The sequence below is a fragment of the Pipra filicauda genome, unplaced genomic scaffold (genome assembly GCF_003945595.2).
Source record: "Pipra filicauda isolate LSUMZ 115617 unplaced genomic scaffold, ASM394559v2 scaffold183_size1465899_pilon, whole genome shotgun sequence".
NCBI classification, from domain to species: domain Eukaryota; kingdom Metazoa; phylum Chordata; class Aves; order Passeriformes; family Pipridae; genus Pipra; species Pipra filicauda.
The window spans coordinates 1,110,100-1,132,975 of NW_024104291.1; the positions used below are offsets into that span (position 1 = coordinate 1,110,100).

The window sequence follows — 22,876 nt, forward strand, 5'->3', positions numbered from 1 at the left end:
GTGGTATCCACAAAAAGTTATGAACCAGCTATGCATGAAGGGCATGGGGAATGGGATTTAACACCATCCTTTCTCCATGCTTCATAGATCTGTAGCTGCTCTACAATAATCCATCAGCCCTTTATCCCTTTTCCAAAGGCGGATGCTTCTTTTTTGCTTTTCTAGCCTCCAAAATACTCCAAAATTGCAACTTGGAAAGGTTTGAGTGCTTCTCAGCACAGATAACTCTGAAACCTAATGCTTCCCTGTCACAATTCACTTGTGATAACTTTATTTAACAAAAGGCTCATGTGTGAGAAATTGTCTATAGCCTGAATCCAGTAAAGACTACTATTTTCTTTCCCAGTTTGCCAAAATAAGAACAGAACAGGATAGGAGAGCTAAAATGTATTTAAAACAGCACTTGCAATTTACAAAAAATGTATCCTTATTATCTGTTCAAGTAGAAAGTTATGGCTTAAACCTGAGAGATGCTTACATCCCCCTTACAGAGCAGGGCATGGACCCCCCTCCCCACTGTGTGGCAGCAGCCCCTGGGAGAAATGAAAATCCAAATAAATCCTGGGGTGTTGTACAGCTATACAGGCCTTCCCAAAGGAAAATCAAACAGGACACTTGGTGGGACCAGTTCACATGCAGCTCAATCTTTCTGAACAAAAGTGGTGTGTCATAGTCTCAGTAGCTACCTGGCCAAGGCACCAAGAAGTCCTTCAGCCCCCATGGGAAAGTTATGCCCTCACCCACAGCCAAGGGGAAGGGACTGTCCTTGTTAGGGTCTATGGCAAGGTCAGAGTGAGGAAAAGGAAAACCAAAGCTGCCCCTGCCTGCATTACAGAAAGGTACAGATCCTATTGACCCAGGCAGCAGCACCTGACCATCGTGGTGGGGCGAGTGTGCTCTTGGGGGAGGAGGAGACCTGCAAGGAGGGAGAGAGGGAGGGAGGTAGTGTGTGGAGAAGAGGCCGATCTGATAGGAGAAACCTGAGCAGCTGTGAATGAGGAGAACTGCAGGATGCTCAGATGTTTGCAGCATGTGTTAAACACAGCTGTGGAAACGAAGGCTTACACACGGCAGGAATGATTGCCCTATGGGACGCCAATGGTCTCAGGGGTAAATAGTGGCTCCCATGTAGTTGCTGGATCTCACCATGGCGCACAGTTTCTTCATGGCTGCAGCTCCATCTGTGCTCTCCTACACCCCAGGGATCCCTGCCAGGCACAGGAATCTGAGAAAAGCTGTAGGAGAGGCAGGCTGGTGCTCATCTCCAGCAGAGGCACGAAGGCAAATGGTTCCTCCTCATCAGGTAGATCTGAGCCCCCCACAGCTGGTCTACCCAGTCTCATTAGGATGTCAGGTCCACGTCCCCTTTCTGCCACGTCAGGCCAGGACGGCAGGCATGTCACTGAGCTCTGGAAAAAGGGACACAATGAGCTACCAATACAACTGCATTTGCTTTGACAGCCATCGTGAGCAAATAGAACTTGGCTGAAAATGCGTGCAGCCCAGGTTGGGTCATTTTGCCTGGATGATAGCTCCATGAGTGCAGAAACATGGTGCATTGGAGAGTCCTCAGCCAATCCCACCCTGCCTTGCAGAACCAGGAATGCTCAGTGCCTCCAGGGTCTCTTTTCACAGCTGCACAGAGCAATGAGTATTGGTGGGGACATCTGGAGGTGTATGCCCCAACCACTGCTTGAAGCAGGACCAGTTGCATTGAGCTGCTCAGGGATTTGAACATGGAATCCTGCCACCTACATCTGAGGCTGAGATAACCCAGAATGCATCCTTCATCATAGTATGGACACCTATCACCAACCCAACCACCAGGATGCCAGTGCCCCCACAGAGACCACCCTGTGCAGGATGCAACTGCTTTCCTTGCCCTGCTCACCTGTCCTGAACTTGTTGTAGGTGCCGCTCTCTAGCACCGGGTTACTCTCCTGGGCACAGCACAAGAAATTCCGCTCTCGCCACCTGCATGGGGAAAAGCACCTGGGTCAGGCCGCTGCTCACTGTGGTTTTCCTCACAGATCCCTGCTGTGGTGGACACCATTTTCCTACTTTGTGAGTGCAGGTATTTTGGGATTTTCTCATGTCCTTACTGAGAAAGGCCCCAGTGCACGACTGATGTCTAAGCATCCACACTTCATGTGTGCAACAATATTTTGAAGGCAACTTTGTGACTAAACTCTGTTTTCTCAGCAAGATTTAAGAGCTCAAAAGCCCCAGAAATGTTTGCAGCCATTGGCTGTTAAACAGTCAGGGAAATTTAAAAGTCATGATTTTGGTGTGTTCATAAACTTGACAAAGGAGACCATGCAGGGCACTGAGGCACTGCTGATGGCCCTTCTGTCCCAGCAGGGTTGGAAATGCCCTTGCTGCAAGGCTAGCAAGCCTTGTTGGTTGGACCAGAAGCATCCACAGGGCCTGGGAAATGCACACATAATATGAACACAAGCCTGGAGGAGACAGGCATGGGAAGGTCTAATGGTGGTGTTGATGTTTTACAGGGGTGATTGTAAGCCAACGTGCAGCCTTGAAAACAAGGTGAAAGCTGCTAAAGCAAGACCTGAGGAGAACAGAGCAGTGTAAGAGAGGAAGGAAGGGAGGGAGCCACTTTGCCTTGGGAAGGGAAAAGCCTGGATGCCCAACAAACATGCCTGTACAGCTGCTAGTTCATCACTTTGTGAAACGGCTACTAATTCATTTCTTCATCATCCAGAGCAATATTAGCACTCCAACATTTTCCTGTGTCAAAGCAAGTCACAGTTAACAGCAATCCAGACGGCTCACGCAGGAGCTTCCCAAACCTTTTGCTTGCTGTCACCTGGAGCACAGTTGTGCTGCCAGCACCCTGCAAAAAAGGCTCACCTGGACTGTCTGCTCTGATCCTTCCACCCACCCACAGCCAGCTAGCTGAAGAGCTGAGCCCAGCACATCCTGCTTTCCTTGGGCACTACTGGGATGAGAGCATAGGCACATTTCTCGTACAACTGTGGCAGAGCAGAACATCCAGCAGGACAACACGACCTGCTGGAGTGAGCCTGTTCCATGAACCCCAGACTTCCTGATATTTTTGACAGAGTGGAAGGAAACAAAATGAGGTGTGCGTGACAGATATTTTCATCTGGGAGGATGGACTTCCTCAGGGGCTCTGGCATATGAAAACAGAGAGACATGGAGCACTCAAATATTAACAGAGAGAGCTTTCCTTGCAAATCAGTCCAATGAAATATTGTCTAACTAGTAATAATAATCAGCTCCTTTCTCAGTCCATCAGCTTTGATAACTGGTTCATGTTGCTACCACAAATCCACCACTTCTCCACTGAATCCTGAGGGTGAACAATGCCTGAGATACCAAAATGGAAAGGGAAAATGAGAGCAAGCAGGAGAAGCAGAGAGGTTTGGGGGGATCTTCAGGGCTTTCTCCCATTTTCAGAAGGGAAAGCTAATGTTCTCAAGAGTAGTTTTAACTCTTCAGGTCATCTGAAAGCATCCCTCCTTACCTCCACCTAGAGCAAAAGATCAGTTTAGGATGGTCAGTACTTACCAGTGCAGAGCAAAGATTAGTGAGATGAGGAGCAGAGAGGTCAGATCTGTCAGGATCCACATGATGTTGTACTGCTGTGGAGTCTGGAAAAAAACAACAGAGGTTGTGTTCCAGCACCAAGGACCATAAGATATGCAAAAGAAAGTTATTCAAGCTTTTTCTGCTGCTCAAATATGGCCATTCAGCTGATTGGTTTGCATGTGCAGTAACACCTCTTGGGTGATCAAAGCATTTTGTGGCATTTTGAAGTGGCCACTCACCACTGGATGTTGGTGCCAAAATCATCATTCTTCATAAAAGCAGGTCTATTGTGTGGCCAAGAAGATGGTACTATAACAGTGAATATAACAGGGACCTCTTGTTTGTACAGGCAGGCCCTGTACGTCTCTCTGTTTCCCCCCAACAGTAACATCAACTGGTGACATATCATTTTCTCTGGCAAAACTGCCCTTTCCTGAACTCCACAGAGGGTCTGGGGTGGCTCCTGCTCTAAGTCTAAGAGCATCTGAAGATTCATCCTTGGACTGGACCTCCACTCAACCTTAGAATGGACTGAAACGGTGCAGTTCTCCGGATGGGAGCATTGTAAAATCTACTTCAGGAGTGCGAAGCCAGTTGTTCAAAGTCCTTAGGCTGCAGGGACTCTGGTGAGACCACTGGCCCAGGTGCTTCCTAGTCCTTCAGGTTGCCCAAGGCAAAATAACAAATATAAAAATTATGTGAAAATTCCTCCCAGCAAAGGATTGATTCTATGGTTATTTTCCTTGGACTTGTGGAACAAGACCAAGTTTGAGAAGGGCATTGGGAAGCCCTGGGAAATGAGAAACTTCTGACATCAAGAAGGTGCTTCAAAAGCTTAGAAATGGAAATGCTCATGCATTTGTGCCCTCGAAGGCCCTTCCCTTCTCCCTGCACAAGTCTCAGTATCACTTCTTCCCTTTTCTCAAGGCCTAAGGTGCAAATCCTAACAAGTAGGGTGCTTCTACCAGAGCCAGGAGAAAAGAAAAAGGTGTAGTAATACTTATAGTGGATCAGAGGTTCCAAGTAAGCCAGGTTTCAACTCAGGTCATTCTCATGCAAAGGATCCTTAAAGGACGCTTTATCCATGTGTCAGCTGGCCCACAGTCTCCAAAGGTAGCCATGAACATCCCAACCCTACTTCCTACTCCAGGGACAGAGAAGAGTTTCACTTACCATGAGGAAGAGTGGCTGGCTCAGATTCTTCAGCAAGTGGACAGCATTGGTGGTCACAGAGTGTGCCCCCGAGCACCATGCCAGGGAGAAAAGCCATGGCTCATTGACCACATAGAGGTTGGTCGTGATGTTTGCCTCGGCATATTTCCTTTAAAAGACCAGAAGGCAACAACCTTCGTTAAGCAAGGAGGTTACTACTTCTTTCAGGCTTACTCAAGGAGATTCAAGAAGATGATGGGAAATCGTTGTAATTTTCTATAGGAAATGCTTACTTTAGGACCTAGATAAGGAACATAAAGGAAAGCCAACCAGCCAATAATTAATCATTAACAATTGGTTGATACAAAATAGCTGAATTGCTGTAAACAAATGTAAACAAATGCAGATAAAATGCCCAAAAGGTCAAAACTTTCTAACCCTTCTGCCAAATGAATCAATGTAATGATGTGTTTTTACAGGAGGTTGTAGCCAGGTTGGTGTTGGTCTCATCTTCTAAGTAACAAGCAATAGAGGAAATGGCCTCAACCTTCACCAGGGAAGGTTTAGATTAGATATCAGGAAAAATTTTTTCGTGGAAAGGGTTAGCAAGCATTCTAATGGGCTGCCCAGGGAAGTGGTGAAATCATCATCATTACTTAAAAAATGTGTATATGTTGCAGCTGGGGACATGGTTTAGTGGTGGGTTTGGCAATGCTGGGATAATGGGTGGCCTCGATGATCTTAGAGGTCTTTTAAATCTAAATGATTCTGTTATTCTGTAATCTCCCCATAGTGTGTTCAAAACCACCTTGGAGCTGCCACTCAAGTTTGTTATGTTTGCTGCATGAACTCATAATTTCTCAAGTTCTTATAAGCTATTGAAACTTAATATGAAGTAAGTTCATTCTTACTATAATGGTAAAGTAATGTATCATCAATCCCAGCATTCATAAATCTAGCTAGGATCTACCCAGGGTTTACCCAAATGGATCTACCTAGGATTTTTTTCAGCCTTTCAGCCTGGAAAAGAGAAGGCTCTGAGGAGACCTCAGAACAGCCCTCTAGTACCTAAAGGGGCTACAAGAGAGCTGGAAAGGGACTTTTGGCAAGGGCATGGAGTAACAAGACAAGGGAGAATGGCTTTAAGCTGAAGGAGAGGAGGTTTAGATCAGACTTTAGGAAGAAATTCTTGACTGTGAGGGTGGTGAAACACTGGAACAGGTTGTCCAGAGAGGTTCTGGAAACCTCCATCCCCGGAGGTGTTCAAGGCCAGGCTGGATGGGGCTCTGAGTAACTTGGTCTAGTGGAAGGTGTCCCTGCTCATGGCAAGGGAGTTGGAACCAGATGATTAAGGTCCCTTCCAAACCAAACCATTACATGATTCTATGGTTTTACATCCTGTGACAATTATAACTGAGAAAACATGAACTTTACTCTGATCCAAAGGATTAGAGTAATGAAGATTCTTTTTCATTCCAACTTGTTTTTCAATGGGTCTGTGCATTGGAAAGAGAAAAAAAATCCTATTTAGAAAAGGAGAGCTGGACAGGTAAAGCTGGGGGTTTTCTGGTGATTTCTGGTGGTTTTTTCCCATGTGAGATAAACATTTTGGAAACTCCTGCAATGAATGTAGAGCCTTCAATTGTAGAAATGATATTTTCAGTGTGTCACATACAACAGAGTACTGGTATTAACGGAGACAAGAAATGACATCTCCAAAACACCAGCAACAAGAGGGTGATGGTCTCTCACCACAGCATTCTGCACTCACACTGATGTTTGTGGAAGAGCCATGGGAGATTGAACAGTTGTTCATTCTCCACGATTCAGTGTTGGTGGGACTGAGGATGGCATGAACAGAAAGACAAGAAATTAGGAGACTGATCCTGATCAGAGATCTGATCCTCAGATCCTGGTCAATATGGAATTGAGGGCAAGAGGAGTAATTACATGTGCCACCTCTTAGTCAACAGTAGAAGTCAGTCACCCCTAAAATACACCAGAGATGGCCACTCGATCTAAAGGACCGCTTTACAAAATTCTATAGATTCTGGAACCAGTCACTGGAGGGAGACATTTCCCCATGCATGAGGTAAACATCGTCCAGCTGCAGTCCAAAGACAGTAGTTGGGCCTGAAACCTACCGAATATCTTCAGCGGACATATCAGTGTAGACCAGATTGAGTTTGACAATGTTGTTCTTTAAGAGGTCTTCAACTGGTGCCTTACTGCCCATCGTGTGCTGAAACCCAGGAGCAACAGATTGAACAAAGGACCTCATGTTGTTATTCAGCCATAGGACCTGCAGGCAACAGGAGGAACCAGTGAACTCTCAGCAGAAGAATTCATGCCCCTAATATTCCCTACTGTAAAGATAACATCTTAAGGGGCTTAACCCAGCCTATCAAATGACATGTTTCTCCCAATGATCAAAGAACATTTGGATGCAGGGTTAAAACTTGCACGGTATTTCCATCAAGAAATAAATATCCAGCGTTCCTTGCTTATCAACTGGTAATCAGTGAGTACGTTTCACACAGACCAACAAAAGATGCGGTGTTGGAAATGAATGAAAGGACAGCTTTGGTTTATGAAAAGGCAACAGAAAATATTCTGTTTTTTCATTCTTCCAGCATGGAAGAAGAATTCTTCAGCAGATACAGATCAGCGTAACTCCCCGGACATCAAAGGGTATGTAACCCGATTCACATGAGTTTAGCATTCATTCACTGCCAGAAGGAGGAAGGCAATAAAGGCTCCCAATTCCAATTCTGTATTTTAATTTAAGCCAGAACTTTTTATGCAATATATAAAACAAGCATGGGTAGCAGGGAGTAGACTGACAATTATTACAATTATGAAAGGGTGCTGTTTGGGGGCTATATACCAGCATCAGTTGGTATATAAACTGCCGTGTTTCCTTTTGCTGTCTGGAGACTTAGACCATTTTGTACCTGATGAGGAGCTAACAGCAGGAATATACTCCAAATAATGCCTTTTAAAACAAGAGAAATGCAAGGGGCCAACTTTATGCAGGTGAAATCATGCAGGGTATGACCCCAAAATCCCCATTTGGAGACCAAGAAAAAGAGATATGGAGTGAGGTCACCCTACCAGATGGGGTCTAATCCCTGACTCCTTGAGAATGACTTCCAGGGTTCTGCTGATCCACAAGTTCCTGTAAGGATGTTTGTCTGGAGGGCGGTAGAGATCAAATATCACAAGTTTATTGTGACTGTCTGCAAGGTGCAAAAAATCACTTAGCTTGTAAATGGACTGATTGATTGCCTGGTTTTGATCTGCCTTTGACAGTGAGCCCATGAATGGAAATGGTTTGTCCTAGAAATAAAGAGATACCAGAAAAAAAGGAAATCAATCAGGCAGTTTGCTCTGGGATTCAGCTGTATGTAAAAACCTCATATTTCTAAGAGGGAAAAGGTTTGATATCGGTCCTCAACAGGTGGGGATATTTTATTTTGCTTATCTCTTTTACATAAGAAATGGAGGAAATCAACCCAGGCTGTGAGGACACTGCTTCTGGGACCTGAATTGCATAGCTCACAGATAGCTCTACTGTGCTTCTCTGTCCCACCTTGCTAGCTCTGAATATTATGCACAGCACATTGCACAAGTAGCTCTTTTCTTCTCCCCTCAGCCCATGAATTTTGCTGCTACCATGATAAGGTGACACCAGAACACCGACCAGACAATTGTTGTAGGTCTCCTAAGCCTAAAGGCCAAGTGGAAAAAGTAGAGGGACCCAAACTGAAGGATTTCTACTGACTTCTCTGAGTTTTGGCTCAAACAGTAATCCCTCCTCTGACACTGATGCTGTTAAGTAATAGGCATCTGGTGTCTCTTCTACATCCAGCTGGCGATAGTCGTAGAATCATAGAATCGTTTGGATTGGAAAAGACCTTTAGAGCTCATCCAGTCCAACATTTTCAACTGGATCAGGCTGCTCAGAGCCCAATCCAACCTGACCTTGAATCTTTCTAGCCCTTTATGACACTTACCTTAAGGAACCATGTTCCAGCATTCAACTTCTGCAGGGTATCCCAGGAGAATAACGCAGCATTTTGATCAGTGTCATTAGGGTAGACCTCTTTGATGTTAGTTGTCCTCTTCAAGGTGGTGTCATGCATGAGGAAAGGAACCCCATCATAGCTGTTGAAGAGCAAGAGTTCAGGTCACCTGGGATGCAGCTTCGTTCACAGCATGAGCAGACTCATTCCAGGTCAGAAGAATATGTGAGCCACTGTGAATGCAGCAGTATGGCCTCCCTCAGTGCAGAGGGTGTGATGGGGAGGAAGGCTGAGGATCAAAACACCAGTTTATTTCCAGCTTAAATACTGCTAGGTGACCTGTCTGTGCCTCAGTTCCTTAGAAGCAACATGGAGATGGTGACCTTTGGGCTCTGTGGCAGTCAACCCCCACAAAAAGTCGATAGTGACTCGTGGTTGAAATCTCTTTTTGCTGACATCAAAGTGTTTCTATGGTTTTCAGAGGACTGAAATCTAAGTAGACAGTGATGGAAATGCAAAATTTTCTCTTATAGAAAGGTCTAGATAGGTACAGCAACTAAGTGTCAGTGTTTGTCCCATTCAGCATCTGGAAACTGCTCATCATGCACAGAGTGTTAGCAGTTCATGACAATGAGTCCACCAAACAAAGGCAATCAAAGATCTAATAATTAGAACAATGCTGTCACAAGTCTGAACACAATTTTCTATTGGTTTGTAGACCTGATACAACCCTCACTGTGACCTGGAAGTCATACTAGAGTAGGGATTTGTCTTTATACTCTGTCAAGCATGTAAAGTATACTGTAGAAATAATGATTGCTAAATCAATAGCCGCAGCTTATTGACTTGCCTGAGAACAACCATGCCCTACAGCCCTGCCATCACATGCCAACTGAAGGGCCCTGTCTCAGCCATCAGTAAAACCTAATTGCCTGGAGCTGCCTATCTCCAAAGAAAACTCTTAGAAGAAGCAGCATGTTCTGTGAGATGCAATGTTTTCCCCTCACCTAATGGTGACATCTGTCTCAAGACCATCCCCACCATGCTCAATTGTCTTCTGAAATGACATCTCAGTGTTTTCTGGTGCTAGCTGAAAAAAAAAAGTGCGTGAGCGGATCGTTTTCAAACACACTCTGGAGGACTCTGTAAGTACTTTCTGTCTTTTTGTAACACCTCTGGTTTTTATTAAGGGAGCATCATTATATTGTTAATCTACTGTTTGTTTTCTTCACTTTAGCCAAACCCATCTTGTCGTAGAATCACAGAATGGTTTGGGTTGGAAGGGACCTTGAATATCATCCCATTCCAACCCTCATCATGGGCAGAGACACCTCCCACTAAACCAGGTTGCTCAGGGCCCCATCAAGCCTGGCCATGTCCCTCAGGAACAGCATTATTCTTGTAAACAAACCCATGCAGTGAGTGATGCCTTTGGCATGCAGTCCCAACCAGACATATCTCCCCTTCCACCCTCCACAGATTTCACGGGGGAAATAAAACCCAAACAACAGAAGATGATGATGAAGGTATCAAGACACAGGAGGAAGAAATTACAAAAAATAACTTCTCCAGACCTACCATTGGTGCTCCACGGTGTCCAATGAGGGCTGGCTTTGGTCCAAGTGTTCCCATCTCTCTGATGCAAGGAGAGTACATCCCCAGAGGTATCAAGAAAAGAAAGAGAAGGATAGCCAGGTATGGACCAATAATTATCACCTGAATAACTGAAAGAATTTGAAGGAGGAAGGCTAGAGTTAATACACAAGGTAACATATGAGTGTGCCTTGCAACTTGACTTTTAATACAACCCTGCAGCTAAATGGCTATTTGTCCCATCCCTTTTTCCATCCCTATTTCCCCTAGCTTTCACTTTCTCTCCAAACAATGCAAACCAGGAAAACAAAATGGTCAAAACAAGGACACAGGTTAAGTCAGGACCGCAGGTTTTATGCTTTAATTACATCTCACTATGCCTTACAGCAAGACATGGCCTTAATTTCTTTATCTTTAGAGGTGGTGCAATGAAATATCCTCCATCTCTAGAAAAACAATACTCAACAGAAGGATGCTAATTCTTTTCTTGCTCAGATAAGAACAAGCACCATTTTGAAGTTTCATTCATACTGAAGAAGAGGAGGAACATTTTTCCTTCAACTGTGTTACATCTCCTTATGGTAAATACTTCCCTGGTTTATTCACATTGTTGTTAGTGACCTCCTGTGCGTGACCTGGAGAATCCTACAGACTCTAAGATCATGGATATTGCACCTCAGAAACTTGCCAATTCATTACCTATGGTCTTCTCTGGAGTCTGTTAACGCATTGCCCAAGAGTCCCAGAGACCCTTCACTTCAGGAACCAAAACAATTCCTCCAAGAAACAAGCACCTATGCACCAACACGTCTTTCTTGAATGGGTACCACCACCCCTCTGCACCTTGTGCCAGTGGCTCTGAAGGAATCTGAGCTTGCACTATGATGATGATTGAGCTAGGAGTACATCAGGCATGATGCTACGTAATGTCTAGGATCCCTGCATATTGTCCCCAGCTGTAGTTCAATAATAAAAATACTGGACTGGAAAAAATTCTTTCACCAGTCCATTATGTCTGTGATTTTTATTGCAAATAACGTCTGCAGATGGGTATCATGTAGACAGTTTTGGCTATATGGAAAGACAAGATCAGAGAAAAACAGCCAGTCCCAGAGCCAGGCTTTTCTGCAGTTGTTTCTGGCATCTGGCTTTGTCCTTACAACATATGGTCATACTTCCTAGAGGTAGACAGGAGCTTCCCATAACACTAGGAATTGATCAAAAAGCCCTTTCCCCTATCTCAGCTGGCTTCTCCTGAGATATGCTAATCTGAATTGGTTTGACTGACTGGACTGGAGATCCCTTCTGACACAGCTAAGCTGTGTACAGCAACCAAAAATCAGCCAAGAGAGCTGCCACTGGCTGCTTTCTCCTGCAGAGGGCTAAACAGATTTTCACACATCACTCAGAACATGGCTGCTTCTGCTAATCTCCTCTGTCTAAAGACAGGTCACTGCCTCGGTATAGGGCAAAACTGTGCAAGGGGGTATGCAAACCATTAACGCACTGGGACAGAAACAGGACAGTGCACAGCCCAAGCCCCCGCCCTGCTAATTTCCCTGGAATATGCAGAATTTAAAAGTCTCCTCCAGATGGAGAGCAGGTGTGGGAGGAAAGGGCTCCTGAACACCTCTTTTCCCATGCTGATATACATCTGTTGTCATACAAGGAGCAGGAAGCAGAGCTGCTCTACCTTTCTTATCTGCTCTGATGGCATGAAGAGCCACGGGCCAGGACAGGAGGACCATGATGGCGATGGCCCCTATGTGGAGATAGGGAGCTGTGATCTGGCAAGGAGAGAAAAGCATTTTAGTCAAAGGATGAACTGTGGAGACACGTGGAAACAAACCCCAGCACAGTTACAGCCCTACACCTGGATGGGCTCCTGCTGCAGATACCAGCAGTTCAACCACTCTCTCACACCTGTGTTGGATCCACCAAATACTCAGAATTTGGAGGAGAGACTGTGGCCCTGGCCAGGCCAGAGGGGAGTGCTCCTTAGGCTGAGGAATGCTTCTTACTGCTTTCCTTTCTTCTAAGTCAGCTGAAGGGGACACAACTATCCCCATCCATGAGGACATGATTGCCATTACTGTTGTGCCATAATCTGTGAACATCTTCCAGTTTAACCCAATCTAAACTAGTCCAATCAAATCTCATCCAGGTAATAGTTATCTCTACACCACACTGCAGTTAAATTGTTAAACTGATGTCAACAAACTTGAGTGATAAACTGTGGTATTTACATTCGTATGAAACTAACTATTGTACCATAAGAGAAGCAGATATATTATATAGTCATTAGATTTGATTTCTTTACCTCTAAAGATAAAACAAGAAGATCATAAGCTAAGGATCACTTCTGTGGTTATCATGAATGCATAATTAGAGTTGGAAACCAAGCAGAAATAGTTTTTGTACAGACTCTGAATGGTTGTTGGTATGACACTTTTCATAAAACTAGGCATATCTGAGCAAGAAACCAGTCCCTCATTTTCTCATGCTCATCAGATCCCTGTAGTGAAAGTTCCAGCTAGAACTGAAAGCTATTAAGGTATGTGCTAGGGAAAAAAACTATCTAGATGCAAGTCTTTCCTCTTGCTTAGTCCTGATGCTGATTCTCTAAGCTGGAAAGGCTGGAAAAAAGCATCAGTCATTGAGACATGTTATTGCATGTGATACTGTCTGCCTCAGACACTTGATACCAATAGCTCTCAACCAGAAGCAGGATTCAATTGCACAAACAGAGGTGCCATCTGAGATGTCCAGAATACATGAGATAGACTTGCAGGGCTTATGGATATGACACAGCATCTACAAGAGCTTCATGTCCTTTGGGAACAGCAGTTGGAGGCCATCTCAAAGGGCATGGACACCTGAAATAAACAGCACTTGTGAGGAACCCAAAGGCTCTTATGTCTCTTACTCATCCACATCCCCTGGATGCAGGAGGAGAAGCTGATGGTTTCTCATGACCTTTGCCACTGCATAGACCAATGGTTAGCAAACTCTATAGAGCAGGAATGTGCAATTAACCACACCCTACAAACAGCACATCTATGGTTCCTCTTCCAGTCCATTTGCATAGCTCTTCCAGCCTTCACAAGCACTAAGCCCCACAGGGAGAGGTAACAGACCCAAATAACGTGGAATCGTAGAATTGTAGAGTGGTTTGGATTCTGCAAAGCAGCTGTATAGTCAAAGGCTACGTACTTCTTCCTTCTGAATACAAGTGGGGACCTGAATGCTCAGATACTGAACAGCACTGGGCAGCTCTTGCCTCCATCTTCAGATCTGGTGGGAGTTGCGGAGGCATCAACCAAGCACTCTGACCTCCTGCATCCAGCATGTTGTCCCACCTGACACCAGCACTCTCCACCTGCTCCCTAAAAGCTCAGTGCTGTCCTGCCCCAGGAGATGAAGCTCTTCTGAGTCACAAAAGATTGAAATTGTGCTAATGCTAAATCTGCTGTAGTGGCAGAATCTGATGAGGGAGAAAGCTCTTGCTCCAGCAACCCTACCAGCCAAAGGGATCTGATTTACCTGCCCTGAACAGCTGAAATAGGGGGGGAAAAACCCAAAACAAAACAAAACAAAGCAAAAAACAAACAAACAACCCCTCCCACAAACAAACAACCAAAACCAAACAACCAAAACCAAAACCAACAATAAAAAACAAAAACAAAAACAAAAAACCAAACAAAAATACAGAAACCAAAAAACAAACAAACTAACAAAAAAAACCAAAAAAAAACAACAAAAAACCAAAACAACAACAAACAGAAAACAAACAACAAAAGGCTATAACTTCCCAAACTGAGACACATAGCTTGAAACTCAGCCTCAGGTCTTGGTTTCCTTTCTCCCAGTAGGAAATGTTAAGTCATAATAAAAGTTTACTCAGAACCACATACCCTGACAGGAAAACCCATGTGAAAAACACCCACCAGAATATCTCCTACAGAATATCTTCTATCAATTTTCACAAAATATTTCTATTCACACATTGTTCTTTCAAACAGACCTCCCAACTCCTCTTACCTGGAATGACAGGCGGACAGTTTTCCAGTGATCTCCCCAGAGTACAGCTAATGCAAAGAGGCATGCGATAGAGAAGCCCAGAACAAGAAACGTACCAATCTGGGGACACAAAGGAGTCATAAATCAGCTTCAGCATTTCTGCACAGGGTGTGCCATCCGAGTCACAGGCTAATTTAAGCAGCTTGGTAAATTGTTTAGGATGCATGAGATTGACTTCCCCAGTTCAGAGAGATTCAATGGGACTAAAACTAGACCAACAATGCTATCATTGTTTTTTCTGTATGGCAAGACTGATCTCAATACTTGGTTACCTAACTAAGCCAACCCTCAGGACTCCCTCTATAATCATTGGATAAAGAGGAATTTCCAGAGGTGATCCATTCCTGCTTGCGGTATGATGGAATATGCCTCTCTCAGTTGATATGGATGAAGCCTAGGTGACCAGCTTACATTAAATCCCTAACCTGCAGGTGGAATTCATCACTTCTAAGTCAGAAGTGACAAATTACATCCAAAAGGGACAGTAAAAAAAATTCCTTAAGCTATGAGCTGCTCTGCAACAGGCTTCAGCAACAGCAAACATTCCCATAATTAAAAGATGAGAGTTCACTTTTCAGTCAAAAAGGTGAGGAGGTATCTTATTCTAGTCTTCAGCTTCTTCTTTGGTTTGGTACCAGCACAGTGGTGATGGGAGGCCCTTCTTGGTACATCATCTATCTGCTGACAACTATGGGCAAGCAGAAATTACACCAAGGTACCAAGGCCCTACCATTCTTCAGAGGATCTTCTATGGATCAACACCTTAATAGTCTATCCCTAATCTCTTGCATCCAAGAATGCCTTTCATTCTTTTTTTTTTTACAAATTATTCTACATCTTTCTCGTTCTTCTGGAATCCTGTTTTCAATAGTAAAGATCCCTCAGCTCCTATTACTTACATAAAGAAATACAGGATCAGTATCCACACATTCAGCTATTCCTTTCCACTGCAGGATTTGCAATCACATTACATTCTATCCTAGACTGCATGGCTAGAGAAGCATTTCTTAAATGCCTTACATAGCCCCAAGAATTGCTTAAGGATGATGATTCTAACATGTAAGTTTGCAGGAATAAGTCTCTGAGGATTTATTTTTGTGCCTTCAAAACTCCAGGTGGCATTTCCCATACCATAGAATAGAATTAGAGAATTAGAGAATTCTACCGTTTGGGTTGGAAGGGACCTTAAAGATCATCTAGCTCCAACCATGGCAGGGATGCCACCCACTAGATCAGATTGCTTAGGCCCCATCCAGCCTGGCCTTGAACACTTCCAGGGAACCATCCAAAGACCAAAAGACATGAGGCACTAGGATGCCTCGGAAAAGCTGTATTTCTCTTCTGCATAGAGAGCAGACACTTTTTTCAGCAGACACTGTTGCTGGGGCCTGCTACAGAAAATCATGCTGTGCTTCTCCTGGAAACTTCGCTTTTGACTTCATGTTACCATATGTAGATGATTCAAATATAGACATCTTCACCTGAATGAGTCACTGCAGGCACCTTTTAGAGTCAGTGGGGAAAAAAGGTTCTTTGAGTGTGATTCATCCCATCTTAATTTAGATGCCTATGACCAGCTGGATGAATTGCATCCTCAGAGGATTCATTTCCCTCCACTGAGTGAAAAAGGAATTTGAGTGATCAGCTCAGGTGGAGATATCCTTCTTCTGGACATCTAAATCCTCATAAGATTAACCTCTTCCCTCTCTTCCTTCTCTTCCATAGTATAAGAGGTTTTTCATGCAAAGAAATACCACAGACTTAATTAATTTAAAGCGCAGATTAGAGTTACCAGAAAGCCCTGACTCTCCCCACCTTGTGACTCCAGTGCAGGTACAGCTGCTGACCTTCTGCAAGCAAACACATCGCGAGGACCTGGGAAATCAAGAAGAAATTGTATGCATCCTGGGGGAAGATGATGACGTGTGTTCAGTGAGGTACTTCTGGAGTTATTTTTGCATTGGGAAGTTACTTTACACTAGGTCTTCCTGCACAATGTCAAAGCTGTTTGCAGGACAGGTGCATGCAGAGAAATGTTTATTGCTACAGTAAAAGTGCTTCTGAAATGGCTAAGCACGTGTCAAGGCTGCCCTGCAGCATCAAAGACTTTTTCATGGCTAACAAATAATTGAACACTTTGGGGTACTCACTTTCAATGATTTTTCTTTGTGAGTACAGACTACGAAAGAGGAATGACGTCCAGGGTCAACAGCTATTGTATAAACCAATACAGCACTAACCCTGATTATTTTCTGTGCATTGGTTGTGATTAGAGGTATATCAACCATGAGAGAGAGGTCAGGGAATAAGAAATGCCTCCAAAGCAGCACAAAAATACAGAGCAGACAGCAAATGAGGCAATGCTCCCCCAGTAACCAGAGGGAATGCAAGAGACAGGCACACCTCAGATCAGAGAAAATTATCTTGGAGATTAAATTACTCCAGTTTTTGGTGGTTGGCATGATCCTTCCCTCTGATGGGACGTTGGAGCCCTTGGGGAGGGTTCCTGTAAGGCATAGTGCAAACCCCAGCCAAGACAGGGGACAACCCAAGATACCCTGAACACCAAGATGCCAAGGATGAGGTAAGTCAGCCCATGGCTTTGATGGAGTTTCTTCACATTGTTCCAGACCTAAGCAACCAATGAACTTGGACATGAATTTCACCAGGAGAAGCACTTTGCTACTGTGAAAATGCACAGGTCTATCTTCAGGAGTCTGAATGCCTGGGGCGAGCTTCCTAACCACTGCAAAGGATAATGTGGGACCAGTATCACCAGATATCAGGGCCTAAAGAAAACTACCAGTTAGTAGACATCAGTGCTCCACCGAGGAGGATCATTTATGATGCAACTCGCTCCAGACCTTAGGATAGTGGGATTGTATGAAAACAGGATGTACGGACTTAGGGGAAGAGGATCTTCTCTCCAGAAATGTAACTGCAAAAGAATGTAAGTTGTTTCCCACCCATCTACAAACACACTCTCTTTCCAGGATCATGCTGATTTGAAGGAAGATATAAGTCCAGGCTGGATGGGGCTTTGAGCAACCTGGTCTAATGGAAGGTGTTCCTGCTCATGATAGGGGGGTGGGAACTAGATAATCTTGAAGGTCCCTTCCAACCCAGACCATTTTATGATTCTATGATAAACTCAGCAATGAGTACAGATCAGCCTTTAAGTGATTCCCGACACACTGAGTTCCTTTAATGGAATCCTATACCCAGTATATGACGAGTAACAGTGGGAGCAGTTCGGAGAGAACTGAAATACTGCTAGAGATCTTAAGTTAGCCCTATTTAAATAAGCTATTTCAGGGGAAAAAAAAATAAAGAAAAAAGATCCTTTGTTCCTTTTCTGCAAGCAATGTTACACAAAGACCTGGTCCTTGCGTACAGTAAAAAGCCAAACAGAATATTCTGAGTTGGAAGGGACCACAAGGATCATCGAAGTCCATATTCTGCCTCCGTATAGGATCACACCAAGAATCACATCATGTGCCTGAGAGCATTGTCCAGACACTTCTTGAACTCAGGACACTCTGTCTGGTTTGGTGCTGAGACCACTTCCCTGGGGAGCCTGTTCCAGTGCCCAGCCACTCTCTCGGTGAAGAACCTTGCTGACGAATGAGGACATGGAGGCAGGCACTTAAACACTCACCTCACCTGAAACAGCAGCTCACTCAGATGTTCACAAAAGCTGGATTCAGGACCTTACATTCCCTTTTTGGCAAAAATACAGCAACTCAGAACTTGTCTGGTACCTTAGTCTCTGAGGGATGGAAGTTTGAAGTCACTTTCTGGATTTCAGTGTCAATTTGACTTCTCTCAGTCTATGAATGGAGAGGCCACAACACATCTGAGCTCCTATACTTTGTACATTCACAAGTCACCTCCCCACCACCCTTAGAACAAACGTGGTTGAACTGCAAAGAAGAAAATGCTATCTGTTGGTGTTTGAAAGTCTGAACAAGAAAAGACTTCTCTTCTCCGCTGAGCATGAACGGTTCTGTAATTAGACCCCTCAGCTTAACCTTTTAGCCCTAATGGGGATGAGAAAATTGTCTTGGGGAGTGAATGAACAATTGAATTAATTAAAATCGATTGTCTGAAAAAATGACAATGATGCATGTGGATGGAGACCATCTCTGTACAGACAGCTAGTGCTAGTTTGTGCAGCATTTTCTTCAGCCACTTGTGGCTGGTGGTCAGAAGCGTATATGCTTCAGAGGTTCACAATAAGGTCATGGAAGCAGGCATCCAGGCTGCAGTTGGGTGCCATCATTAAGAAAAAGGGTATGGTGTTTACAAACAAAACCAGACCAGCCACTGGTTGCTATAAAATCTTTCTGCTCCAACAAAGGCATCAGGGCGCTCAGTTTTCAGATATGACAGGCTGCTCATGCAAAACACCACAAGAAAATATTGCCTAGGTGAAGGTCTCCAGTCCCTCCTGCAACAAGTGTGGGGATAGTCTCCATCCAACACTGTTCAACCAGAACCTGGAATATAATTCATTGTGGCAGCAACCTATTTGGCTATCAGTTATTTGAAACATATTAGAGCAATCCAGCTATCGTATAGTGCCCACACTGACAGATTTATTTAGAAGTGGAAGGGCTGAGTTACACTTACTAGCCTGTGAGGTTCCCAGTGTTTTGCTGGGTGGTCCATCAAAGCCTTCAGTGAAGGGAAAGCTCTGCAAACAGTGGTGGAGGGGTGGATTCCTGGTAGAGTCCTTCTCTGAAAGAGCCCTGCTGCAACGAGCATTGTCCAGCCACAGCTGCTACAATACCCTTCATGCTTTGAGATAGTGGGAGCATAAATTATGGCAGCGATAACTTTCCTCGCTTCCCTTTCCTTCAAGACCTAATCCTATTCAAGGAACAGCCTCATGCCTCCCAATACCACCACTCGACATAGATGTATGCAGCAGTCTTGCCACATAAGACACGGTGGCACGGTGATGCAATCGATCAGGGCAAGTGCCCTTAGAAACACCAAACAGCTTTGGCTGGGTCACTTAACAGCTTCGCGAAATCAAGGAGAAAATGGAACTTCACTGCAGAGGCTGTCCTCAGAGCAGAGGAACATCTTCAAGTGTTTCTCCTGTTGTCTGATACCATCTAGACTATTTATCCATGCTCACCCTTCTGAGGAAGGCAAATGTTGTTAGCCTCATTAGACAGAACTGAGAGGCTTGAGGAGAGGAGGATGTATCAACAAAATAAAGAGTGAGACCAGGACTGACACTAGTTTCACTTCATAACTTCCATCTTCCTTTCTGACTTTACTTTGCCAATCACCTGCCCTGACAGTTTGCGGTCATCACATTGACCCTGACAAAGACATGAAACTCCTCTAAGAAAGTCCACTGCTCAGACATTGGCCACTGTTTGGATCCAGACAGAACATGACCAGGCTGACACACCAGCCCCAGGGGTCTTCAGGCTACTCAAGCCCAGGAAATCATGTGAAGCCAGTTTCTAGTATGTGCTATGGGGGGTTGGTATGATCCAGAGGTTGACTCCAGATCCACAACCTGCTGAGGCACAATCTCAGATGCATCTCTGTGACATGATCATCTCTGGCAAAGCTCTGAGTTGCCCTAAGTAGCATTGTAACCATCAAACCACCCACACTATTCCATGGCCACTGGAAAAGCAGGTACGCTTTCCTAAATAATAATCCCTGAGCCCTAGAGCCACCAGAGTGTTACAAAATCCTTGTAAGGAATTGTTCTTGTTTATCCTACTCAGAGCTCAGTTAGTCCACATCTTTTGTGATGTTATTGATTGCTGTGGGCATGGCCAAGCAGCTGTCCTATTTATCACTTTGGGGGGGTTATTGCTAGCACTAGAATAAAACCACTATTTACTTGTACATCAGTAGGGACAAAGAACACCAGAAACCATTTGTGTTAGGCACTGCATGGACAAAGCCAAAAGACATTCCCTGTCATGAGCAATTTACAGACTGACTATATGATGACACATCAGGGAATGGGTAAGAACAGCAGGAATGGATGATAAAAGGTGGTTGTCTTGGTCACAGAGGTGAGACAAAGCCATAACCTCACTCTCAGCACCTGGCATTTCAAAATGAAAGTTGGAGCAGACATGAGACTGAATGTGGACTCCAGTGTCTGGAGTTAAGGTGATTTCTTACCCTATAGCTCTGGATGCAGAAGGTAGAAACACAGGTGCAGATCTGTCTTTATTTGGGAGATTCCTTATGAGGGAAAGGACAAAGGAAAGGGATGAGTAGGTAGAAATTTTAGGGAAAGTTTGGGTTTGATATGTTTTCAGTAAACAAAGCAGACAGCAGATTAGAACTGAAGAGAAAATTTAATAGGATTTGGAAAAGTGAAGATTTCAGGAACCTCTTTCAGCATAAACTTCAGCAGCATTTTTGTGACCATGTCTGTAGTCTCTGGAGAAAACCCTCCAGCAAAGTAGAGTGAGTCAAGGTAGGTTCAGTGATAACATTCTTTTTCCTCTAAAGAACCCTTTTTCCCAGGATTAGAAGAATAACTCAGCTGTGATGACGTTATCACCACCGCTACATGACTCAGAGCCCCATACTTCCCTGCTGCCAAAGCAACAATTTTTAGCTTCCCCTAAATCTAAATCCAGCCGCTGCTGGCTCAGCTTTCCTTGTGTTCAAGGAGAGATTGGACACATTTATCAAAGGCAAATCATCAAAAGAAGTCTCAGAAACTATATCTGGCTCAGAGACCCCTGAGCTAAAACTGGTCATCTGCACATGGATATGGGGAGAAAGTACCATAAACAATCATTGTGTACCAAATCTTCCCCAGGCATCCACTGTCTCAGGATCATATGGTGGGCTAGACTGCGCTTTGGTCTGTTTACTTTTTAGGACTACAAGTCAAGGTCATCTTACAACAAGCACTACTTACCAGTAACAGTGAGATGTACGTGAACAAGATTGAAGCCACTATAAGGATAACAAGAGACCAGAGAAACCAGAAGCCCAGATTCCCATAGTTATACCTAGAAAGGAAAAAAATATTGTAATAATGTTTGTGGTTAGCATATGGACTGGAGGAGACTGACAGCCCTGTTCCTTGAAATTCTGAAATTTTCAAAGCAATGAAACAAAGAAAGAGGGAGGGATAACCTACCACATAACATGCAAAAGTGATTCAGAGCCTCCTTCCCAAAATCCCTGATTGCATTAACCACCAGACTAGTACACCTTATTACACCTTTCCTTCCCATAATATTTGAGCAGCTTTAATTTCGTTTTAGAGGCCAGATTTGCATAACTGTTGCCTACGTAATACAGAAGGAAAGGACATGCATAAATCTCTGATGATTATTTCTTAATTTTGAGTCTGGGAACATGGAATTCTCTTCCAGCAAGCTAGCTGGTGCAATGCCTCAAATTCCAGCCATTACATTTCTTCAGGTGGAATGAGGGGGCGGGGGAGAAAGGGACTCAGAGAAGGAAAGGAAAGAGTCATTTAGTCTCTTTCACTCACAATTTTTGGGATGATGATTCTCCCCTTTCTTCCAAATTCACACTTACACCTAAAAATTGTAGCCAAGCAAAAGGCAGAGCCTCAGCACCTCTGAAGTCTCTGGACATTCAATTTGGATGCTGTAACCAAGAGTTTAAAATGCCAGATCTTTGCTTCATGGCTAAAGTGCCCTGTTGCAGCACAGATGCTGGGGAGGGTGCTCATCCCTTCTCAGCCATCCTGGTGACCTGCCCAAGGGGTGGGAGAGGAGGAAAAGAGGTACTTACCAGTCAAAGTTGTTGTAGTCATTTTTCCCTTCACCCCATGTGTACAGAAAGATCAGAGATAAGCAGAAAGCTCCAATGAGCAATGGGAAAAACAGGCATTCCCGCTGGAGAGGGAGAGGAAGGACAAGTGGTCAGAGCCTTGGCTACCCCAAAGCAATCAGAGCAAATGGCAGGTACTTTTAGGCTGTCCCTGAAATATGTGGCTTGGTGTTAGAATTCTAACTGAAGTAAATATAGAGAGGAATTCCCTCCCTGTCCCTTGTGACCAGGGGAATGTCCTCAAAAGTGTACTCAGAGGCACTTGTTTTCAGGGAAAACTCATAAATTCCCAAATGAACAGGATTTTAATTGTACTGTGCAGCAGTTGTCTTTGCAATTCTTACTGCACACTCACCCCTAATATTACTTCTTTAAATTGATTCCATGGCTCTGAGATGTTTCACTAGACAGGAGGGTTTGGTGCAAAGTCCTTCCCTACCACCACACCTTTGGTAGCTGCATGGTGGCACATATAAAACAAGCTTGCCACGGAAACACAGAAATTCATGAAGCACTTAGTACAAAATCTAACAGCCTGACAGATCTCAGTGGGCTCCAAATGATGTTGGGCTGGGATTGCATGACATCAACCCTTGTCTGCTTGGGCTGCCTTAGCCCTTTACAGAAATCCATGTCTGTACTGG

General features: G+C 44.3%; 1 protein-coding gene across 3 annotated transcripts in view; it reads right to left on the reverse strand.

Moving 5' to 3' along the window:
- Nucleotides 1–241: 241 nt before the first annotated feature.
- The window catches only part of GDPD4 (glycerophosphodiester phosphodiesterase domain containing 4), a 38,738-nt gene continuing 16,103 nt past the window's right edge, over nt 242–22,876 (reverse strand). For 2 of the 3 annotated variants that reach the window (XM_039380003.1, XM_027741083.2), the window contains exons 3-16: nt 22,194–22,297; nt 21,343–21,436; nt 16,239–16,298; nt 14,385–14,483; nt 12,037–12,130; nt 10,329–10,474; nt 9,758–9,840; nt 8,742–8,892; nt 7,840–8,064; nt 6,870–7,027; nt 4,747–4,894; nt 3,553–3,635; nt 1,892–1,974; nt 242–1,409 (exon numbers count right to left, since the gene is read on the reverse strand). In XM_039380003.1, coding sequence (XP_039235937.1) covers nt 1,378–1,409; nt 1,892–1,974; nt 3,553–3,635; nt 4,747–4,894; nt 6,870–7,027; nt 7,840–8,064; nt 8,742–8,892; nt 9,758–9,840; nt 10,329–10,474; nt 12,037–12,130; nt 14,385–14,483; nt 16,239–16,298; nt 21,343–21,436; nt 22,194–22,297 — 1,560 coding nt within the window. In that variant the 3' untranslated portion in view covers nt 242–1,377. The remainder of the gene's footprint in view (nt 1,410–1,891; nt 1,975–3,552; nt 3,636–4,746; nt 4,895–6,869; nt 7,028–7,839; nt 8,065–8,741; nt 8,893–9,757; nt 9,841–10,328; nt 10,475–12,036; nt 12,131–14,384; nt 14,484–16,238; nt 16,299–21,342; nt 21,437–22,193; nt 22,298–22,876) is intronic. The other variant, XM_027741084.2, reaches the window with a different exon arrangement.